The sequence below is a fragment of the Megalobrama amblycephala genome, linkage group LG15 (assembly GCF_018812025.1).
Source record: "Megalobrama amblycephala isolate DHTTF-2021 linkage group LG15, ASM1881202v1, whole genome shotgun sequence".
Classification (NCBI taxonomy): domain Eukaryota; kingdom Metazoa; phylum Chordata; class Actinopteri; order Cypriniformes; family Xenocyprididae; genus Megalobrama; species Megalobrama amblycephala.
In genome coordinates, this window is record NC_063058.1 from 11045484 (window position 1) to 11068575 (window position 23092).

At 36.2% G+C, this 23092-nt stretch overlaps 2 protein-coding genes across 4 annotated transcripts; one reads left to right on the forward strand and one right to left on the reverse strand.

The window, feature by feature from the left end:
* The first annotated feature begins 420 nt into the window (after positions 1-420).
* Positions 421-9528, forward strand: lactb (lactamase, beta). Of its 2 annotated transcripts, none has more exons than XM_048158824.1 (6): positions 421-902; positions 2802-2868; positions 2953-3143; positions 3690-3990; positions 7149-7314; positions 8795-9528. In XM_048158824.1, exons 1-6 carry the CDS (start codon positions 549-551, stop codon positions 9330-9332), a joined length of 1617 nt encoding a protein of 538 aa, XP_048014781.1. In that variant the 5' UTR covers positions 421-548; the 3' UTR covers positions 9333-9528. The 2 variants fall into 2 exon arrangements, with proteins under 2 accessions (XP_048014781.1, XP_048014783.1); XM_048158826.1 differs by having other exon boundaries at positions 421-896.
* Positions 9529-15967: 6439 nt separating this feature from the next.
* LOC125246542 (pro-neuregulin-4, membrane-bound isoform-like) lies at positions 15968-22697 on the reverse strand. Of its 2 annotated transcripts, none has more exons than XM_048157488.1 (5): positions 21999-22697; positions 19285-19357; positions 18966-19059; positions 18710-18862; positions 15968-17095 (listed from the first exon to the last, which is right to left on the reverse strand). In XM_048157488.1, the coding sequence occupies exons 2-5, from the start codon at positions 19292-19294 to the stop codon at positions 17011-17013; spliced, it is 342 nt and encodes a 113-aa protein (XP_048013445.1). In that variant the 5' UTR covers positions 19295-19357; positions 21999-22697; the 3' UTR covers positions 15968-17010. The 2 variants fall into 2 exon arrangements, with proteins under 2 accessions (XP_048013445.1, XP_048013446.1); XM_048157489.1 differs by having other exon boundaries at positions 21889-22034.
* Between the last annotated feature and the right edge of the window lie 395 nt (positions 22698-23092).

Here is a 23092-nt window from a genome sequence, read left to right on the forward strand (position 1 = left end):
AAAAATATTCTCGTCGCTTTATAATATTAATATTGAACCACTGTACTCACATGAACTGATTTAAATACGTTTTTTAGTACATTAATGGATCTTGAGAGAGGAAATATCATTGCTGGCTATGGAGGCCTCACTAAATCATCGGATTTCAACAAAAATATCTTAATTTGTGTTGCGAAGATTAACGAAGGTCTTACGGGTGTGGAACGGCATGAGGGTGAGTAATAAATGACATTATTTTCATTTTTGGGTGAACTAACCCTTTAAGATCATGAGTTTGTCAATGTGCTGTACATAAACTAAATTGATTTTACATTTAATTACATACTTTAAAAAATAAATATTAAATTATGTTTGCATGTAAATTCAAATCTGTTCATTTTAAATGTAATAACAACATATTAAAAGTGATGGACTTTTATTCTGTAAAATAGTCCGGTTGGTCAGCTGTCTGTCGCCGCTTCATACGGGAACTCTTTGCTGTTCTCTTTCTATAAACTATTTTATCACTTTTCCCTTATATTATTATTATCATTATTCGTAAAACAGTCATGTCTCGGTTACTGTGTTTATCACGGGCTCTCATATGCCCAAAATGTAAATATAGTGTTCAGAAATCCGAGCCCTTTGTGTCATTGTTGACATCCAGAGTGAAGTTCAAAGATCAGCTGATGAAGAGATTGATTTCAACGCGCAGAAGACCTGTCATCCCGTCCTACAGCACCCGACACACGGCCTTATGGATGTTCGGCGTCGGGACGGGGTTTGTTCTGGCTCTGGGCTTGAAGTATCGAGATTCTGCCTCTGAACACTGTGAATGTAGCGTACAGAAGACAGACGGAGCTCAGAAGTACAGAGCTGCTGTTGAAGCCAGCAGAGACCTGCTGCGGCGGATAAAGGTACAGGTATCAGCACCAAACTTCATTTACAACTATATGTTATGGTTGTTGTGTCATGTATTTTTCATTTAGTTTTTAGTTTGATGAACATTACATTGTCAACAAGCTCTGCTGTACTTTGGCATATATTTGACAAACTTTAAAGTTTATTATTTAATTTCAAAATCTGTAATATTGATAATGTAATGTTTATATTTTATATTATATAAAACACACGAAAAGTTTGATATTTATATTATATAAAAATATTAAAAACATTTTTTATAATATTTGTATTTCTCAATCTTCATTTAATCAGTTTATTCAGCTATATTTATAAATTATATATTTTACTGATTGGTATGTTTAAATATGTTATTAAATAATATTTTATTAACAAACATATAATTATGTATATTTTCTATATTACTTTAGACATATGGGTCATTGAGGAATAAAGTTTTTAAAAGTAAAAAAAACAAAAAACAATTGAGATATAATTAATTTTGTAGTGTTAACAATGAGATAATGTGGTTTTTATAATCAATTAACACTGCTTTTGTCATTTTTTACAAGATGGACAAAATTTGTCACCAAAAAAGTCATTCGGTTTAACCAAAATTTAGGTTTTATCGAATGACACTTTTGGTTATACCGAATGATGTTATTTTCAAACAATGCTAACAGTCTGATATCTAGCTAGCTAGCAAAAGAACAATCAAACATTTTATATTTAGTTCAAGTTTTTAAAATATTACAACATTTTCCATGTTTTATAGCGGTTGTACCGAATGACCTGATGTTTCGGGACATGCGTATGAGCAAGTGAAAACATGAATTTTTCAGATAGTTAAAAGAGAGTTAGTTACTTTGCTTCATGACCATGTGGTCCTTTGCAGGTGTCTGAATGATGTCACATCCTGTCACATGATATTGACCGCATGACTTGATCCAAAATGGTCCCTTTATATCGGTTACTCCGAATGACATCAATGAAATTCATTTTTCCGGATATTCTTTCTCATATCAAAGCACTTCTAGCACCATTATCCACTATGTTGAGATATGATGTTATAAAATCATGCCAGAATAAAAAAATATATACATTTATTACATTTTAAGATATTTTAATCAATGAAATGGCTGTATTGGCCTTTGGACGGTTAAACCAAATGACCTTTTGACACTTCAAAATCTTTAAAATACCTTTTATATGTGCAAAATATAATTAAAACCTTTTGGATTCAATAAAAAAGATCTAGTTATACTTTTTCTATGTTTTTTATATTGTTATGAAGGCCTTTGGACAAAAAAAATGACCCGTCACATCATTGACCCATATGTATTATGCTATTTTATTAAAAACATTAATTTGAAGTCTAATCTATTTTCTAAATAAATATTGTTGATCTTATAGTGAATGATTCTTTTTTTTATTTTTTACCTCATTATTTTTAATCAAATCTGTTGGTGAAAGACATATGACGTCAGACGCCTACAATCATTTATCCTGCTTAAACGCCACCCATTTCTCACAATCAACTACTAGTGAATTAATTAAGTACCCACCCCTTTTTTTTTCTTTTGACAATATGGCTGTGTCTGAAATTGCATACTCACTTGAGTAGATACTTATTTTGAATGAGTAATTACTTTGTGACCACTAAAAAAGTAAGTTCTATGTAGTATAAATGTGTGTAGTAAGTAAAATCTTTCGCCATGTTGCCCTTATCATGTGACCTCCCAGCGTCAGTTGCGTCGCTTCACTGCCATAAACAAATCCTCTCCCGTGGCCTAATGGGATAGTAAAGTGTCAATTGATGTTCATATATATATACAATATAATATACATTTATTAATATTAGTAATATTAATTTAAAGTTTATAGTGCAGAATGGCCTACAGATAAGTCAAATAATTTTTCAGGATGAAGTTGGAGCTCCTGGGATGGTTATTGGAGTCTCAGTGGATGGCAGCCACGTTTGGTGTGAAGGTAGGAAGTCTTCCTCTGCACATGCTTAAAATGAAAACTTTGAGGACTGTTTTGTGATCCCTGGCTGTGTATGTTCTCTCTGAGGCATTGGCTATGCAGATCTGGAGAACAGAGTGCCTTGTGGTCCCGACACTGTGATGAGAATCGCCAGCATCAGTAAACCTCTGACCGCAGCGGCCGTCGCCAGACTCTGGGAGGAGGGCAAGATTGATCTAGATGCCCCCGTCCAAAAATACGTCCCTGAGTTCCCACAGAAGCAATTCGAAGGAGAGAATGTGAGTAGAAAAGAGGTTTTTAATTAAACTTATTTTAAAAATAATTTAACTTATGCAAATTATTACTCATTTTACTTATGAAAATGTATGCTTGGGTTGGGCAACGTTGGTCCTGGAGTTTATCTCCAACCTTGATAAAAAGCTCAGCTGCCTTGTACACTTAGGCTGTGTCCGGGCGCCATCTTCTGGTCAGACGTGGGAATTCATTCAACAGTGCATTATGGGTATGCATTGGTTGTACACTCATTATTGCGGTGCATTGTGGGATTGAATGAGTGCACTTGAGAACGTCCACTATGATTTCAGACATCACTACAAATGGATGTCCCCTCAAATAGTGCCCTATTTAAGGGTATAGGAGATGATTTCAGACAGCCTTAGTAATCCTGAAGATGTTGATTAGCTTGTTCAGGTGTGTTTGATTAGGGCTGGAGCTTGTGGCACTCCAGGACCGACGTTGCCCCTCTCCCTGATAAACAATATATAATAATGTATTAATAATGAATTTGGTTTGGCTTAACATTCTCCCCTTCGTCCTTAAACCAGGTCACAATAACACCTCGGATGCTCCTGTCTCACTTGAGTGGCATCCGTCACTATGAAAAAGATGCCAAAAAAGTGAGAGAGGACAAGGAGAAAGCAAAGCGCCTTCTGAAGCCCCCGGAGAAGAAAGAAGAGAAGGGCTCAGCTGAAAACAAAGAGAAGCCGAAAGCGGAGGACAACAACGCTAAAAGCAAAAAGAAAAAGAAAGAGTTTGAGCAGGAGGAGTACTACCTCAAAGACAACTTTGAGAATGTCATCCAGGCTTTGGACTTGTTCAAAGACGATCCTCTGATATTTAAACCAGGTATGCTTTCATTCCACACAGAACAAAGTGCTGGTAATGTGTGATGATGCCTGATTTTAGATGATTCTGGGTTTATTTTTAGAGCATCTTGCCTTGAAATCTTCATCTTTTTAAAGGAATAGATTAACCATAATTTACTGTAATTTCAAACCTGACTTCTCAAAATGAGAAGTTTAGCAAAATATCTTTGGTGGACATTGACTACATTTACATGCTCCCTCATGATGCAATTGACCCTTCGCTGGGAGTTTGATTGACAAGCGATCTAACCAATCATAACTCCTAATCCGCTATTTTGTCCGACAAAGCAGTCAGGAGTTAGAAGATTAACCTCGGTGGACTTGAACTTGAAAAATGGTGTGTATTGACGTCTTTCCGCATTTGAAACAACATTCCTTCTGATGTTCATGCATGTTTATTTGATGCTATAAATTAACTAGTAGGAAGAGATGATCAGTTTATGAGCCGCTTGAACTGAGGCGCTACAGCGATCGGTCACGACACATTAAAGAGCCACAAAACGGTTTTTATTGTTCGAATTTCTTTCAAATTACACAGTTTGAAAGCTGGGACTTCGTTTAATATCATAAGTAACCTGCTCTGTCTTGTCTGTCGACGTGTTGTCAGTGTCCTCTTTGCCTCCCCCCCTTAGTTACTGTTGCTTTGTTCAGACAAGCCATGGCGCTCTCACACCACACGCAGTGAAAAATACATCGCGGAGCAAAGAGGACACTGACAACACGTCGACAGACAAGACAGAGCAGGTTACTTTTGATATTAAACAAAGTCCCAGCTTTCAAACTGTCATTTGTTAACGGTGCCATCGAACGTTTTTTCAAAAGATGTAATATAAGTCTAAGGTGTCCCCTGAATGTGTCTGTGAAGGTTCAGCTCAAAATACCCCATAGATTTTTTTTTAATTATTTTTTTTTAACTGCCTATTTTGGGGCATCATTAACTATGCACTGATTCAGGGGCTGCTGGCCCTTTAAATCTCACGCTCCCTGCCCATCGAGCTCGCGACTCTATAATACAGTGCATTTACAAAGTTCACACAGCTAATATAACCCTCAAATGGATCTTTACAAGATGTTCATCATGTATGCTGCATGCATGCTTCGAATTAAGTGAGTATAGTATTTATTTGGATGTTTACATTTGATTCTGAATGAGTTTGATGGTGCTCCGTGGCTAAAGCTAACATTACACACTGTTGGAGAGATTTATAAAGAATGAAGTTGTGTTTATGAATTATACAGACTGCAAGTGTTTAATAATGAAAATAGCGACGGCTCTTGTCTACGTGAATACAGTAAGAAACGATGGTAACTTTAATGACATTTAACAGTACATTAGCAACATGCTAACAAAACATTTAGAAAGACAATTTACAAATATCACAAAAAATATCATGATATCATGGATCATGTCAGTTATTATTGCTCCATCTGCCATTTTTCGCTATTGTTCTTGCTTGCTTACCTAGTCTGATGATTCAGCTGTGCACAGATCCAGACGTTACTGGCTGCCCTTGTCTAATGCCTTTCATAATGTTGGGATCATGGGCTGGCATATGCAAATATTGGGGGCATACATATTAATGATCCCGACTGTTACGTAACAGTCTGTGTTATGTTGAGATTCGCCTTTCTTCGGAGGTCTTTTAAACAAATGAGATTTATATAAGGAGGAAACAATGGTGTTTGAGACTCATTGTATGTCATTTCCATGTACTGAACTCTTGTTATTCAACTATGCCAAGGTAAATTCAATTTTTGATTCTAGGGCACCTTTAAGAAATTCGAACAATAAAAACCGTTTTGTGGCTCTTTAATGTGTTGTGACAGATCGCTGTAGTTCCTCAGCTCAAGCGGCTCGTGAACCCATCATCTCTTCCTACTAGTTAATTTATATCATCAAATAAACATGAATGAACATCAGAAGGAATGTTGTTTCAAACGTGGAAAGACGTCAGTACACACCATTTTTCAAGTTCAAGTCCACCGAGGTGAATCTTCTAATTCCTGACTGCTTTGTCGGACAAAATGGCGGATTCGGCGTTATGATTGGTTAGATCGCTTGTCAATCAAACTCCCGGCGAAGGGTCAATTGAATTTATAATGAGATTTAGGCAATATTTCGATTAAACTTTACCTCAAGTGAACACAATACTTCGATCAAATTGATGCGATTAAGGACATAATTGTGGTAACCATAACTGCAAAATGCAAATTTTAAAGTGCCCCTATTTTGTTATTTAAAGGTTCCTAATGTTGTTTTGGAGGTATACTAAAATAGCTTTATATGCATCCAATGTCAAAAAACACTTTAATTTTCTCATAATATATATTACAGAATCACCTCTTTTCTCATAGTGTCTGAAACGTTTAGAAAAGGATTCAGTCTCTCTAAACCCCTCCTTTCTGAGAGCCTACTCTGCTCTGATTGGTCAGATGGAACAATTTGTTTTATATTGTATACTCTGCTCTGATTGGTCAGTTGACCCAGTCTGTAGGTGCATTCACGCCATGTTGTAATTACCGTTTGTAAGATTGGCTTCTACCTGTACCACCTGTCCATTGCAGATTATTTAGGTATTGATAATGTTGCCATAGAAACACATAAATCCCAGTCCAAGGACGTGAACAGCTCCGAATAGAACGTCATGTGTTGTCATCTTGAGAATACGGTATTTACGATGTGTTGAATGCAGCATGTTGTGATTGGTCTACTCTTCTCTGATTGGTCAGATGGCCCAGTCTGTTGTTATTGGTCGACTGTGTTCTGATTGGATTGGCCAGATGGCCATAACACATGTAATGTGTATAACACACTACATAACACATGGCCATAGAAATGTGTTTTATATTTGACAGATGATTTAAACTATGGCCAGTAACACACCGACTGTATGTAAGTTGATCACTTATGCTGTGCATTGGGGTATGTGAATAATGGCGGTAAAAAGAACCATAATTATTAGCGAATAATGAAAATTACATGTAAAGGGAAGTGAAGAGGTTTGCTTGTGTCATGTTTACATCTTACTGCAATTAAGTCCTTACTCTGATTGTTATAATTAATCACATTATTGGTGCACATGTCAATACTGTCTGCAGTTGTAGTTTGACCTTATTCTCTCCTATATGACCCTGTAGGTTCTACATTCCTGTATTCCACGCATGCTTTCACCCTGCTGAGTGCCGTGGTGGAGAGAGCAGCAAATCAGCGCTTCCTCGACCACATGATGAAGATGTTTCGTGAGCTGGGCATGCTTAACACCTTACCAGACGAAAACGACCCAATCATATACAACCGCTCGAGGTAAAAGAGGCATTACAATTCAAACACATGCTGCGTTCACGCCACACAAATGAATCTGCAGCTGTCAGGTGGTACAAGCTCTCAGAAAATTCGGAGTTTACAAGTTGTAATTATGAGTTCAATGAGGACGTGAAGTCGGAATCTCGTAATTACGGTAATTCCGACATTGCGTGAACACACCTATACTTAAAAATTTGCTGGGTTGAGAAAAATCAAAAATGTTAGGCTGATACAAATCTACAGATAAATAGATGTTAAAAAGAAAAAGTTAAAAATATTTTATAGAATATTAATATTTTGCTCACCAAATCACAACCATTTGATACAACCGAGTCATGTGGAATTGTGACGTTATTGTTAACTAAAACTATTAAAAATAGTTTTTGGTAATTGAAATAAATCTCAAATAAAATAAAATACAAATATCAGATGAAAAACTTTATTAAAATATTATTCTAAATATGTTGATGCCGATAGCCTCATGGGCAGCATGCCAACACATAGTGCCTGTGCGCTTCAGGCAACCCGAGTTCGAGTCCTGGCACGTGGACCTTTCCCGATCCTGTCCCCCTCTCTCTCTTCCACTTCACTTCCTGTCTACATATTGTCCTATCATAATAAAGGCAAAAATGGCAAAAAAATAAATCTAAAAAACAAATGAAGACTTCAGATGCAAAAGCCTCTAAGTGTCATCTGAAATTTTCTTCTAAAATGAGCATTTTTATCAAGCTCGTATGTTTATGTTCAGTTATTTTACTTTATTGGCATTGAAAAGGACCTATTAATTGCCATTAAAGTGAAATTACTGAACCTAAACATACGAGCTTGATAAAAATGCTTATTTTAGAAGAAAATTTCAGATGGCACTTAGAGGCTTTTGCATCTGAAGTCTTCAAATATTATTCAAAATATAAAAAATACTATAATAGTATAAAAATAATACTAAAATGTGTAGCAAGCAATATGAAGAGAAAAAAAAAGAAGTAAAACAGGAAATGATCTAAATGACTATGTCAAGGTTAGCAATTCTCTTAAAATATCAGATAATTTAACCTTTTTACGACAAGACAAAATTTGTTCAGGCTGTAAAATGTCATGCGGTGTGACTTCCCAAAAAAGTATAGATATTTATGAATTAATAATCCATTATAATTGTAAATAAAAATGTTTTACCCTAAAAATATATATATATTTTAAAACATTTTGGGAAAATAATAGGCTAATTAAGATGTGTACACTGACGTATTGAAGGTGTAAAGAAAATATATCATTATTTTTTAATTGATGGTTACACCACATGACGTTTTTAGAGTTATTATTTAAAAGTTGTTTTGAAAATGGTATAAAAGTTTTTCAAAATCATTTTAAAACCAACATTTTGATTTGCCCAATGGCAATTTCTAAAGGATTTTTCCTTTTCTTTATCTTAAACACACTTACTTATCACTGACCTGTATACCATCTTCCCTGTTTTCTGCAGATTCTACCACTTAAACAAAAAGGGCCGTGTTGTGAACTGCCCCTATGTGGACAATTCGTACAAATGGGCTGGAGGTGGATTTCTCTCCACTGTGAGTGACCTTCTGGTCTTCGGTAACGCTCTGCTTTACAGCTATCAGATGGCCGAACTGAAGAACACAGACGGGCTGCTTCCTGGCTTCCTCAAACCCCACACAGCCAAAGCCATATGGGCACCGGTGGACAAAACAGAGGCATCGTGGGACAAAGACGGACTGTACGCCCAGGGCTGGCTGGTCGTGGAGAAACAGCAGAAATACGGGCAGTGCCGCAACCGCAGACATTACGTCTCGCACACAGGGGGCGCTGTGGGGGCGAGTAGCGTCCTGCTGGTGTTGCCCAGAGAGAGCGAGCAGCCCACCAATCAGAAGCTGCTTCCTCCACAGGGGGTGGTGGTGACCATCATCACTAACATGCAGTCAGTGGGGCTCAATACCACCGCGCTCAAGATTGCACAAACATTTGACAAGGCCAGGGACGAAGATATCGCGTCTGCTTGATGGCACTGTTACTTTTGTAGTCCTTTTGAGATATTTGTGGTGAACATCAGGATGCTTCTTTGTTTACAATTCTGAGGTGTGTCCATGCTTCAGTTTTAATTGAACATTTGTGCCAAGTGCTCATTTTGATAGCTTTTATACATATGTGAACTGTCTTATATGCTGAATGAATAAAAAAGTATTATAGAAACCTTTATGACGGCCTCCTTATCTGATCTTTTCATTTTCCTTCTACATTCGGCGTGCAGTGCTCACAATATGGTGATTCATCACATTTATTAATGGGATAGATAGATAGATAGATAGATAGATAGATAGATAGATAGATAGATAGATAGATAGATAGATAGATAGATAGATAGATAGATAGATAGATAGATAGATAGATAGATAGATATTGCTAGTAATAGGTCATGCTAGTGGTCACCACTAGATGGCAGCACTTTCATCACTTTGTCAAGTCTTTCATCACTTTTGGCAAGTCAAACTAAGTTCATTTGACTTTCGGTATTCTCTCTATTACCAATTCACCAGTAGTCAGAAAACAACAAGTAGTCAAAGGAAAGGTTACTTTAATAAGTTAAACAGACATAAAACAAGCAATGGATTTCTTGTATATTTTTAAAATAAATTCAGCTTCTTTTTTAACTCATTGGTTTATAGGCCTATGCTAGATTATAGAGTTTACATAGAATCTATACTTATCGGTAAATATGAATTCTTCATATACAAAAGGTTAATTTGTCACATGTATGTTTAGTAGTTAAATCATTTTAAATATTATAGTCATCAACTGTTTGTGAATTACTCACCAACAATCAACACCGCCATTTTTATTCTTTATAATAGTTGTTATTCTCTTTTTGTTCCCTGATAGCACACATACATCTCTGAGACATCTATTTAATGTGCGTGTTTACGTCTTGAAGGTTTTTTAGAGTCTATAGGACGTTTCCACGTACGTCTGCAAGATGTCTGTTAAAGATCACTTCATCTGGAAAGCATCTGCTGTTTATAAACATCTGATAGACGTCTTTAAGATGTCAGTTTTACATACATTCTAAATCATAAACATCTTAAAGACATTTTCTAAACGTCTATTTGACATCTGACGGGAAACGTCCTGTAGACGTATTGCAGATGAGCAAACGCTCTAAAAAATGTCTTCCAGACGTAAACATGCACATTAAATAGACATATCTGAGATGTATGTGTGCTGTCAGGGTTGTGATTGTTTTTGCTATTATTATTATTGCTGTTATTATAGTTGTTTTTGTTGTTATTAGGCCTACTTTTTTGTTTTTATTTTTGTTTTTATTTTTTCAGTTGTTTTTACTGTATTATGTTTGTTGTTGTTATTAAGTTACTTTGTTGCTAATACTTTTGCTGTTTTTGTTATTATTATTATTACTATCATTTGTTATTATTGTTCCCTTTATGTTTCCATCCAAAGTTGTAAATTTAATATTTGTAATATCGCATAAAACTTTTGCGAATAAAGCACAGTTTCCATCCAGTGAGTCACTTGGAGAAACTGGTGCCAAATATCAGAAAGAAAAATAAAAGTTGCTGCAGTCAGTAGAAGCCACTGATGAAACGCAATAAACGCAGTCAGGTTATCTTGCTGTCGGAGGTGGATGTTTGGGAATGCAGCCTTGTAAAGACAGTTCTGGAAGGTAATTATAGCTACCCAACCACTTTGACAACAGACTTTGGAAACACACACACACTCTCTCTCTCTCTCTCTCTCTCTCTCTCTCTCTCTCTCTCTCTCTCACACACACACACACACACACACACACACACACACACACACAGACAAAGCACCAAACATTATTCATTCACTCTCTAGACGTAATGGGTGGATTTTGAAGGTCCATCCACACCCTAAACCTAAATAGGTTAAGCTCCACCCATTAGGTCCACAGAGGTTGAGCTGGATACATTGATTTGACTCTGCAGTGAGCATCACCTTGGCCCGTATCCAACTCACCACAGCCAGGTAGGGGCTTGGCCTGCCCCCTCCCGGGCTTGCATCTACAACCCACAAGAAGCTGAAGTGGACCCCATCTGACACCCACCTAGCAAAGCTTACACTGTTGATCTTCACTGCTGTGAGAGACATAAAGCAGGGTTTCGCTGTAAGAGTAAGAGTGCTTCACCTGGTTAAAGGCACTGAGGGACTGAGGGCGCCGCACCACCTGACTCATTCCCATACTTATGGCGTGGAGGTACACCTCCCACCACCACCGTCCACAACAGCTATCCCATGACAAAGCAGAACACAAAGACCCCCCATCACCCTCTGAGCAAACTCTTCTTGGTCTTCTGGTGATCTTCTATTGGTCTTCACTGCTATTTATTGGTCTTCTATTGATCTTCAATGCTGTTTTGGTCTTCTTCACTACTGTTTGTTGGTCTTCTATTGATCTTCACTGCTGTTTTGGTCTTCTATTGGTCTTCACTGCTGTTTGTTGGTCTTCTATTGATCTTCACTGCTGTTTTGGTCTTCTATTGATCTTCACTGCTGTTTTGGTCTTCTATTGGTCTTCACTGCTGTTTGTTGGTCTTCTATTAGTCTTCACTGCTGTTTTGGTCTTCTTCACTGCTGTTTGTTGGTCTTCTATTGATCTTCACTGCTGTTTTGGTCTTCTTCACTACTGTTTGTTGGTCTTCTATTGATCTTCACTGCTGTTTGTTGGTCTTCTATTGATCTTCACTGCTGTTTTGGTCTTCTATTGGTCTTCCCTGCTGTTTTGGTCTTCTATTGATCTTCACTACTGTTTGTTGGTCTTCTATTGGTCTTCACTGCTGTTTGTTGGTCTTCTATTGGTCTTCACTGCTGTTTTGGTCTTCTTCACTACTGTTTGTTGGTCTTCTATTGGTCTTCACTGCTGTTTGTTGGTCTTCTATTGATCTTCACTGCTGTTTGTTGGTCTTCTATTGGTCTTCACTGCTGTTTGTTGGTCTTCTATTGATCTTCACTGCTGTTTGTTGGTCTTCTATTGATCTTCACTGCTGTTTTGGTCTTCTATTGGTCTTCCCTGCTGTTTTGGTCTTCTATTGATCTTCACTGCTGTTTTGGTCTTCTATTGGTCTTCCCTGCTGTTTTGGTCTTCTATTGATCTTCACTACTGTTTGTTGGTCTTCTATTGGTCTTCACTGCTGTTTGTTGGTCTTCTATTGGTCTTCACTGCTGTTTTGGTCTTCTATTGGTCTTCCCTGCTGTTTTGGTCTTCTATTGATCTTCACTACTGTTTGTTGGTCTTCTATTGGTCTTCACTGCTGTTTGTTGGTCTTCTATTGGTCTTCCCTGCTGTTTTGGTCTTCTATTGATCTTCACTACTGTTTGTTGGTCTTCTATTGATCTTCACTACTGTTTGTTGGTCTTCTATTGATCTTCACTGCTGTTTGTTGGTCTTCTATTGATCTTCACTGCTGTTTTGGTCTTCTATTGGTCTTCCCTGCTGTTTTGGTCTTCTATTGATCTTCACTACTGTTTGTTGGTCTTCTATTGGTCTTCACTGCTGTTTGTTGGTCTTCTATTGGTCTTCACTGCTGTTTTGGTCTTCTTCACTACTGTTTGTTGGTCTTCTATTGGTCTTCACTGCTGTTTGTTGGTCTTCTATTGATCTTCACTGCTGTTTTGGTCTTCTATTGGTCTTCACTGCTGTTTGTTGGTCTTCTATTGGTCTTCACTGCTGTTTGTTGGTCTTCTATTGATCTTTACTGCTGTTTTGGTCTTCTATTGGTCTTCACTGCTGTTTGTTGGTCTTCACTGCTGTTTGTTGGTCTTCTATTGGTATTCACTGCTGTTTGTTGGTCTTCTATTGATCTTCACTGCTGTTTTGGTCTTCTATTGATCTTCACTGCTGTTTGTTGGTCTTCTATTGGTCTTCACTGCTGTTTTGGTCTTCTTCACTACTGTTTGTTGGTCTTCTATTGATCTTCACTGCTGTTTTGGTCTTCTTCACTACTGTTTGTTGGTCTTCTATTGATCTTCACTGCTGTTTTGGTCTTCTATTGGTCTTCAGTGCTGTTTTGGTCGTCTATTGATCTTCACTGCTGTTTGTTGGTCTTCTATTGGTCTTCACTGCTGTTTGTTGGTCTTCTATTGGTCTTCAGTGCTGTTTTGGTCGTCTATTGATCTTCACTGCTGTTTGTTGGTCGTCTATTGATCTTCACTGCTGTTTGTTGGTCTTCTATTGGTCTTCACTGCTGTTTGTTGGTCTTCTATTGGTCTTCACTGCTGTTTTGGTCTTCTTCACTACTGTTTGTTGGTCTTCTATTGGTCTTCACTGCTGTTTGTTGGTCTTCTATTGGTCTTCACTGCTGTTTTGGTCTTCTGCACTACTGTTTGTTGGTCTTCTATTGATCTTCAGTGCTGTTTTGGTCTTCTGCACTACTGTTTGTTGGTCTTCTATTGATCTTCAGTGCTGTTTTGGTCTTCTGCACTATTGTTTGTTGGTCTTCTATTGATCTTCACTGCTGTTTTGGTCTTCTTCACTACTGTTTGTTGGTCTTCTATTGATCTTCACTGCTGTTTTGGTCTTCTATTGGTCTTCAGTGCTGTTTTGGTCGTCTATTGATCTTCACTGCTGTTTGTTGGTCTTCTATTGGTCTTCACTGCTGTTTGTTGGTCTTCTATTGGTCTTCAGTGCTGTTTTGGTCGTCTATTGATCTTCACTGCTGTTTGTTGGTCGTCTATTGATCTTCACTGCTGTTTGTTGGTCTTCTATTGGTCTTCACTGCTGTTTGTTGGTCTTCTATTGGTCTTCACTGCTGTTTTGGTCTTCTTCACTACTGTTTGTTGGTCTTCTATTGGTCTTCACTGCTGTTTGTTGGTCTTCTATTGGTCTTCACTGCTGTTTTGGTCTTCTGCACTACTGTTTGTTGGTCTTCTATTGATCTTCAGTGCTGTTTTGGTCTTCAGCACTACTGTTTGTTGGTCTTCTATTGATCTTCACTGCTGTTTGTTGATCTTCTATTGATCTTCACTGCTGTTTTGGTCTTCTATTGGTCTTCACTGCTGTTTTGGTCTTCTATTGGTCTTCACTGCTGTTTGTTGGTCTTCTATTGGTCTTCACTGCTGTTTTGGTCTTCTTCACTACTGTTTGTTGGTCTTCTATTGGTCTTCACTGCTGTTTGTTGGTCTTCTATTGGTCTTCACTGCTGTTTTGGTCTTCTGCACTACTGTTTGTTGGTCTTCTATTGATCTTCAGTGCTGTTTTGGTCTTCAGCACTACTGTTTGTTGGTCTTCTATTGATCTTCACTGCTGTTTGTTGATCTTCTATTGATCTTCACTGCTGTTTTGGTCTTCTATTGGTCTTCACTGCTGTTTTGGTCTTCTATTGATCTTCACTGCTGTTTGTTGGTCTTCTATTGGTCTTCACTGCTGTTTGTTGGTCTTCTATTGGTCTTCACTGCTGTTTTGGTCTTCTTCACTACTGTTTGTTGGTCTTCTATTGATCTTCACTGCTGTTTTGGTCTTCTATTGGTCTTCACTGCTGTTTGTTGGTCTTCTATTGGTCTTCACTGCTGTTTGTTGGTCTTCTATTGATCTTCACTGCTGTTTTGGTCTTCTATTGGTCTTCACTGCTGTTTGTTGGTCTTCACTGCTGTTTGTTGGTCTTCTATTGGTCTTCACTGCTGTTTGTTGGTCTTCTATTGGTCTTCACTATTGTTTGTTGGTCTTCTATTGATCTTCACTGCTTTTTGGTCTTCTTCACTACTGTTTGTTGGTCTTCTATTGATCTTCACTGCTGGTATTCATAAGACAGTGGTTTTCAATCCTGGTCCTAGCACTTTAAGAAATACTACCATTGGACACCATGTGGGTGATTTCTTCTTCAAATCCAAATTTCATCATAATGTAGAATTTAGAACTTTAGCTAGAATGTGATCTCTCTCACGATGTGATTGGTTGTTGGTTGGTCTTCCGTAGACTACTTGAGAGCTGAGCTTGAGTGTGCTGAGACTGAAGAAAACATGATGAGTGTTCAGCTTGTAATACAAAAAAGTTGTGAATGTTGAAATGTCAGCTTCTGTTGCTCTTTACCATCATCTCAGAAACCTGAAAACATGTTTTCCTCCCAACTGTTTTTCCCAAAATAACCATTAGATGGAGTCAAGATACATTTTTGTTGTTGCTATGGACTACTTTGACAAGAGTGATGTAGAAGTATCTCATAATTAAAGTATATCATATTAAAAGTATATTCACTGTAGTTACTCTGTTCTGAACATCAAATCCTTTGTTTTTACATCAAATGTAATCTAACTAGGTGGTTGAATAAAAATATTTAGACTTTATATTTAGAAAATTACCTCAAGTTAGCATCAGCTAGTTAGCTAGCATCAGCTATCAATACTTTTCAAATAGTTTATTATAATTTTGTAATTCATAATTATTGGTTATGGTTAAGACTTAATTACTGATTTATTTTAGTTTTGACACCTATTGGGGCATTTTACCCCACCTGTAGGGAAAAATGCCCCCCTGATATTTATATAATTGTCACTAAAACTATGATAACTATTCTGGACACATTTAACTTTTGTTTCATAGAAAAAAACTGACATGACTAAGACAACTTGATCAGCTCACTCAATGTAAAATAAAACAGGCTTCATGTTTGCATACGCGATTTGATATATTTTTTTTATTTTGAATTGAAGTTTATCTAAAAGTATGTTAACATTTAACAGTCAGATTTATTAGTGAGACAAGAAAGTGCTGGAAAAATTCCAGTTAATTTTTATCCACCTGGTTCATTCATCAGTACATTTCACTGGAATCACATTGCATTGTGGGATACATGCCCATTGCACTGTTGTATATCACACAGTAGAACTTTCATACAGAAAACTTGCATACTGTGCACAGTGTACATACTACATACTGCAGAAATATATGAGTAGCATGCTTATATGATATGAAAACTATTGTTTTTTCAAAAGGTTTTGGAAACATTTTCTTTGAATGCTTCCATTACATATGTCCTGTCCAGTGGTGTACATTAATGATTGGGCTCCTTGTTATTTACATTTAAAATGAATGGATGAAGGAATTCCAGTTTAATCTAGTAGAATTTAAAGGGATAGTTCATCCAAAAAATGAAGTTATTATTAGTATTATGGAAGTCATTGAGGTCCACAACTGTTTGGTTACCCATATTCTTCAAAATATCTTCTTTTGTGTTCAGCAGAAGAAAGAAATTCATACAGGTTTGGAACAACATGAGGGTGAGAAAATGGTGACAGAATTTTCATTATTTGGGTGAACTATCCCTTTAAGAGACAAAATTTTCAAAGTTTCAGCCAACACAAAAACAGCACATTGTAAAAATAGTATATGTACATGGCACATGTGACCAGTATATTAAATAATATTAAGTCTTCTATGTCTAATTCAAATGAGAAATCTACGCTTAAGGATGCTGCTTTTGAAATGTATTGCTTTCCATTGAGCAGCTGACATGCAGTTTGTTTCTAGAATTTGCATCCTTTTTTACGTATTTAAATAAAGATGTTTTAACTGACAGAACTATTTACAAAAAATGTATAAACATTAAGAAAGATATTTTGTGTGCAATTTGACACATTTTCACATTGAGTTCAAGGCTTCCACAAGGGGGCGATGTTACTAGGTCCGCAACATCAAATCCAATGTCGAGTTCACACCGTTTGAGCAGAATTCATGTTTGATTTGACTCTGTAGTACTCCTCAGGTTTTGGTTGGCTCCGGGTATTTTTCTTTATTCTGGGAATAAATGGATAGTAAAGAGAACTGTTAACTGATAATTGTGCCTTTTTATCTCACAATTCAGACTTTTTTCCCCTCAGAATTTTGAGTTTATAGCTCTCAGTTCGGACTTTATAATTCGCAATTGTGAGTTTACGTACAATTCTGAGGGGAAAAAAGTCTGAATTGCGAGATATGAACTCACAATTCTGAGAATATTTTTTTATTCCGTGAGGAAAACAAGGATTACAACAAAAAATAATTTCGTCTTGCTTTTCGTTTTCGAGGTTACAATAGGCCTACCCATAATCTTTACGAACTTTAAAAAGGTTTGTTGTTGGTTTTTTATCCACACTAAAATGTTATCTTTTTTCCAAACACTCCTGTTAACACGCATATTGTGGCTATACTTTTGAAACATATTTGTTAAAGTACAAATTGGCACATCCACTTCCATTTTAAAGGGTAAGTTCACGCAAAAATGAAAATAATGTCATTTATTACTCACCCTCATGTCGTTCCACACCTGTAAGACCTTCGTTCATCTTCAGAACACAAAATAAGATATTCAATTTTGTTGAAATCCGATGGCTCCGTGAGGCCTCCATAGCCAACAATGACATTTTCTCTCTCAAGATCCATTAATGTACTAAAAACATATTTGAATCAGTTCATGTGAGTACAGTGGTTCAACCTTAATATTATAAAGCGACAAGAATATTTTTGGTGCGCCAAAAAAACAAAATAACGACTTATATAGTGATGGCCGATTTCAAATTAGCGTTATGAATCTTTTGTGTCGAATCAACGCTTCGGAGCGCCAAAGTCACGTGATTTCAGCAGTTTGGCGGTTTGACACGCGATCCGAATCATGATTCGACACACTGATTCATAATGCTCCGAAACTTCCTGAAGCAGTGTTTTGAAATCGGCCATCACTATATAAGTCGTTATTTTGTTCTTTTGGCACACCAAAAATATTTTCAGCGCTTTATAATATTAATATTGAACCACTACTCACATGAACTGATTTAAATATGTTTTTAGTACATTAATGGATCTTGAGAGAGGAAAATGTCATTGCTGGCTATGGAGGCCTCACTGAGCCATCGGATTTCAACAAAAATGTCTTAATTTGTGTTCCGAAGAGTAATGAAGGTCTTACGGGTGTGGAACGGCATGAGGGTGAGTAATAAATGACATTATTTTCATTTTTGGGTGAACACTTTAAGTGCCACGTGCTGATTCGTTCACTCAACCGATTCTTCAACCAACGAATCAAACAATTCTGCTGTGGCTTCGTTTGGAACAACTTTCGTTGGCGGAGCAAAAACGGTGCAAGCAACTAGCGATATTATGACAAAATGTAAGTTATTCAATATTTTATATAATATGTTTACAAAACTGCTGATAAAAGCAAGCAATATCGCACGCGCAGTATCAGCACTGATTACCCGCGGCCTGCTCGTGTGATATTGCTTTAAATTATCTCGATTTCCATTGTAAATTCATTACTGTAATCAGTAGAGGGACGGGAAATAGTTTTCTGTGGTAATCTATCCTGCGTGTCTTTATTATGTTGATAAAATTTGTATTGAATCCGACACAGTGTCAAAACCGCGCGTGACTCACTTGCAGATGTAATAGATGACCACACCAAGCACCACTAAAATGAGGAGTACCATGATGACCACAGCGGCCATCATGCCCTTCTCTTCACTGCTGTGTGAGAAACTGAACAGCTGGTACTGCTCACATCTGCTGCCCTCATAGTTCGCACTGCAGCTACACGACAGGGAAAGGGTTTTAAGCAAAACACTTCATTAAAAAGGTATGCTAAACGATGAAGTGATAAAACAATAGATTTTCTGTTCGTGAAGACACTTACACACAGGTGGGTGTGGACACAGAAGGTATTTTAAAGCATGTTCCTCCATTCATGCAAAAGTTGGCTTCTGACCCAGTGCAGGGCATACCATGGTCTGTAATAAGAGGAAATATAAAAGAAACACGGATGCATTATTAATCAAGCTCATTTTCCCCCATAGAGCAGTTTGTTTTTTATTTTGCATTTTATTTGCATTTGCATTTCAGGGATTACCCATCATGGAAACATGTATCATATGTACATGATACTGTATTTTATAGCAAATTCTTTTTATATTATTATCTTTACCTTAATTTATGTGTGTATTGTTATTAATTACCTGCCATCATGAGAAATACTGAATAGATCTTCTCGAATGAAAATTTTAACTAACAGCAGTCACTAGTGATCACCTGAGGACAAAGGAAATGTTATGGTCAGGTTACATTACATTTATGACAGTATCCACATTATTATTAATTATATCGGTTGCTTACAAAGATGTCAACTTTCCTACAGAATGCTAAAAGTGAGGGATGATGGTCACCATATCTGTCAACATTAATGTGTATCGGATGTAATAATACTATTCATTATTTTTTTTTTAATTTAATATTAAAAAGTATTTTGTAATATTAACCATTAAATTACACACACACACACACACACACACACATATATATATATACCAGTCAAAAGTTTGGAAACATTACTATTTTTAATTTTATTTTTAATATTGTATAAAATAATGGTTTTCTATTTTAATATACATTAAAATATAATTTATTCCTGTGATCAAAGCTGAATTTTCAGCATTACTCCAGTCTTCAGTGTCACATGATCCTTCAGAAATCATTCTAATATGCTGATTTGATACTCAGTTATTATCAATGTTGAAAACAGTTGTGTTGCTTAATATTTTTTTGGAACCTGTGATACTTTTTTCAGGATTCATTGATGAATAAAAGGTTAAAAAGAACAGCATTTATTCAAAATATTCATATAACAATATGAATTGTTCAATATGTTCTAACAATATAAATCTTTACTATCACTTTTTATCAATTTAACACATCCGTGCTGAATAAAAGTATTAATTTCTTTCAAAAAAAAGAAAGAAAAAAATTACTGACCCCAAACTTTTGAACGGTAGTGTATATTGTCACAAAACATTTCTATTTTAAATAAATGCTGGTATTTTTTTACTTTGTATTCATCAAAAAAATCAGGTTATAAAATAATAAAGCAGCACAACTGTTTCCAACAGTGAAAATAATCATAAATGTTTCTTGAGCAGCAGATCAGCATATTAGAATGATTTCTGAAGGATCATGTGACACTGAAGACTGGAGTAACGATGCTGAAAATTCAGCTTTGCATCACAGAAATAAATAATATTTTAAAGTATATTAAAATAGAAAAGTATAGTTTTAAATTATAATAATATTTCACAATATTACTGTTTTTTTCTGTATTTATTATTAAATAAATGCAGCCTTATTGAGCATAAGAGACTTCATTCAAAAACAATAAAAATAGTAATGTTTCCAAACTTTTGACTGGTAGTATATATATATATATATATATATATATATATATATATATATATATATATATATATATATAGGTAGTAGGTAGTATATGTGTATATATATACTACCTAAGATAGAGAGCATATTTTAAATACTATAATTTTATATAATTATATTAAGTATAAATATATAAAGTTTATAAAGTCTATTGGCTCTGTAATATAGACATTTTATTTATAAACAAAATTGTAACATTTCTTTAATAACTACATTGTTTCTCCTAGACAGCAATAAGATCAGATGGAGAGCAAATCAAGTCTCCTGCTTCTCAGATTCTTTCTTTCTTTCTTTCTTTCTTGAGCAAAAGATCCTAATGTCACATGTCTCCTCTAAAGTTTCAGAAAAGATCTCAGCTGTGGCCGGTTGCAGAAACTGCTTAGACTCGCCTTAAACATTTTCTTCAAGACTAGTCCTAACTTTTTTTTTAAAGTGAGTTAGAAGGTAGATTGGTCTAATTTGAGTCAGAAAAGTAAGATTACATCTTGTCTAACTGCTAGTTGGTCAAACTAGTTCTTAAGACCCAGTCTTAACCAATGTTGGGGGTGACGCATTACATGTAACTTGAGTTAAGTAATCAGATTACTTTTTCAAGTAACTAGTAAATTAACGCATTTTTCAATTTACAACAAAATAGCTAAGCTACTTTTTCAAATAAGTAACGCAAGTTACTTTTTCCCCATTCATTTACATTATACAGAAACCTGTAATTAAATATATTAAATTACACAAATATACTTTATGTATTTATTCTCACTTTATTTGCCAATGGTTTGTTTGATCTGCATCTTTACTGTACAGGCAAATATGTATTTCCTTCAGCCTGAGGCTTATTCATTTCACTTTTGCTCTGAAAGGACCTTAACATTTGACAAAAATAGAACTTTTTTTATTTGTTATTAAAAAACAAACGAGCAAGCCCAGCCCAGGTGAGAAAAAGTAACGCCAAAGTAATGTAACATTACTTTCCATAAAAAGTAACTAAGTAACACAATATTGTAATGCATTACTTTTAAAAGTATCTTTCCCCAACACTGGTCTTAACACAGTGGCTAAGTTTATGCAACTGGCCCCTGGCAGGATCTCAAACTGTGCTCAGATTTGCCAAGATACCAAAATCTAATATCATACATCAAAAATTTCAATTTGAACTTTCTAATCAAATTCCACATTGATTTAATATTAGCTCTGCAATCATACTGTATGTCTCATTTGTGTCTGTTGTATTTTCTCCCATGAAATTTTAAGATAAACTTCTAAGACAAAATTGATATTTACATGAAACATTACTCAGAACTCCATTAAGTCTCCCAGAACAATATCATTTTTAAAAACACATCTGTTTCAGGACTCACCTGTTTACCAGTTTTGTGCTTGACTTCATTCAATTTTAGAAGGCTTTAGTTTTAGAAAACTCTCCAATCCTAATGACATGCTGTATTTCAGGGAAATGGCGTAAACTTACCTTCCAGGTGAAATTCAGTGCAGGTGAGTCGCCTTGTCTTCCTCAAATATATTCTGAGCTAAATGTCAGTGTGCGGCTCAGAGTCACATAAGCGCGGTGGGCGGATCCCTTTGAGCGCAGAAATGTTGTGATTGCTGTTTGTCCACATTTGTGAATGGAACGATTCTCCTTGTGCGTTGGCGGAACGTAATGATGAGAGTTAATTTATAGGGAATTACCTGCTGTTGCATCACAAACTTCCAAGAAAAAAGACATTAAAACTTTCTGTGAAGTATAAGCCGCTCTGATTGCATCACCATGTTTATTCCATCTTTTTGGATTTTGAAAGGGTTTAAATATCTAAGATTGGGTCATGAAGTGTCTTGGATTGTAATGTTTGAGGTTGCTTCAGATATGTATTTATAGAAACTGTGTGGGGTGTTACTGTTATTTTAAGTGCATTAAGAGCAGGTGTGGTCCAGTACTCTCAGTGAGACTGCTTTGCTCTCTCTCTCTCTGTGTAGACCGGCTGGGTTTGGTGTCAGACTCAGGTATGCTAGGTATTCTAATGGGGAAGTTTTGTGCGCCGCAGGTATGCGTGGAATCGTGGGAACTTTGCAGACTTTAATCTTGGCTTGTTTACATTCCTTGTTTAAAGGGCACACGAGGGACAAAAGGAGACGTCATGCTGTGTCACCAAAAACCGTTAGAACGGCATAGTTTTGAGGTGCCACAAGGCCAAATTACCACAACTTTAAATAATGAAAAAGAACAGAAATGTGAAAAAAAATAAAATAATATATATATATATATATATATATATATATATATATATATATATAGCTTGTATAACAGTGTATATCAGGTGTGAATGGGGAGCAGGTGTGTTAAATTTGGTGTTATCGCTCTCACTCTCTCTTACTGGTCACTAGAAGTTCAACATGGCACCTCATGGCAAAGAACTCTCTGAGAAAAAAAGAATTGTTGCTCTACATAAAGCTGGCGTAGGCTATAAGAAGATTGCCAAGACCCTGAAACTGAGCTGCAGCACGGTGGCCAAGACCATACAGCGGTTAAACAGGACAGGTTCCACTCAGAACAGGCCTCGCCATGGT

Excerpts from the sequence above, each read along its gene's own strand:
- lactb (XM_048158824.1), top strand. The coding sequence starts at position 549 with ATGTCTCGGTTACTGTGTTTATCACGGGCTCTCATATGCCCAAAATGT. Across the intron at positions 903-2,801 it reads TGCGGCGGATAAAGGTACAG|GATGAAGTTGGAGCTCCTGG; the intron begins GTATCAGCACCA and ends ATAATTTTTCAG. Across the intron at positions 2,869-2,952 it reads CAGCCACGTTTGGTGTGAAG|GCATTGGCTATGCAGATCTG; the intron begins GTAGGAAGTCTT and ends GTTCTCTCTGAG.
- LOC125246542 (XM_048157488.1), bottom strand. Across the intron at positions 18,863-18,965 it reads GTGTCCACACCCACCTGTGT|CTGCAGTGCGAACTATGAGG; the intron begins GTAAGTGTCTTC and ends CCTGTCGTGTAG. Across the intron at positions 17,096-18,709 it reads GTCATCTATTACATCTGCAA|AATAAAGAAAAATACCCGGA; the intron begins GTGAGTCACGCG and ends ATTTATTCCCAG.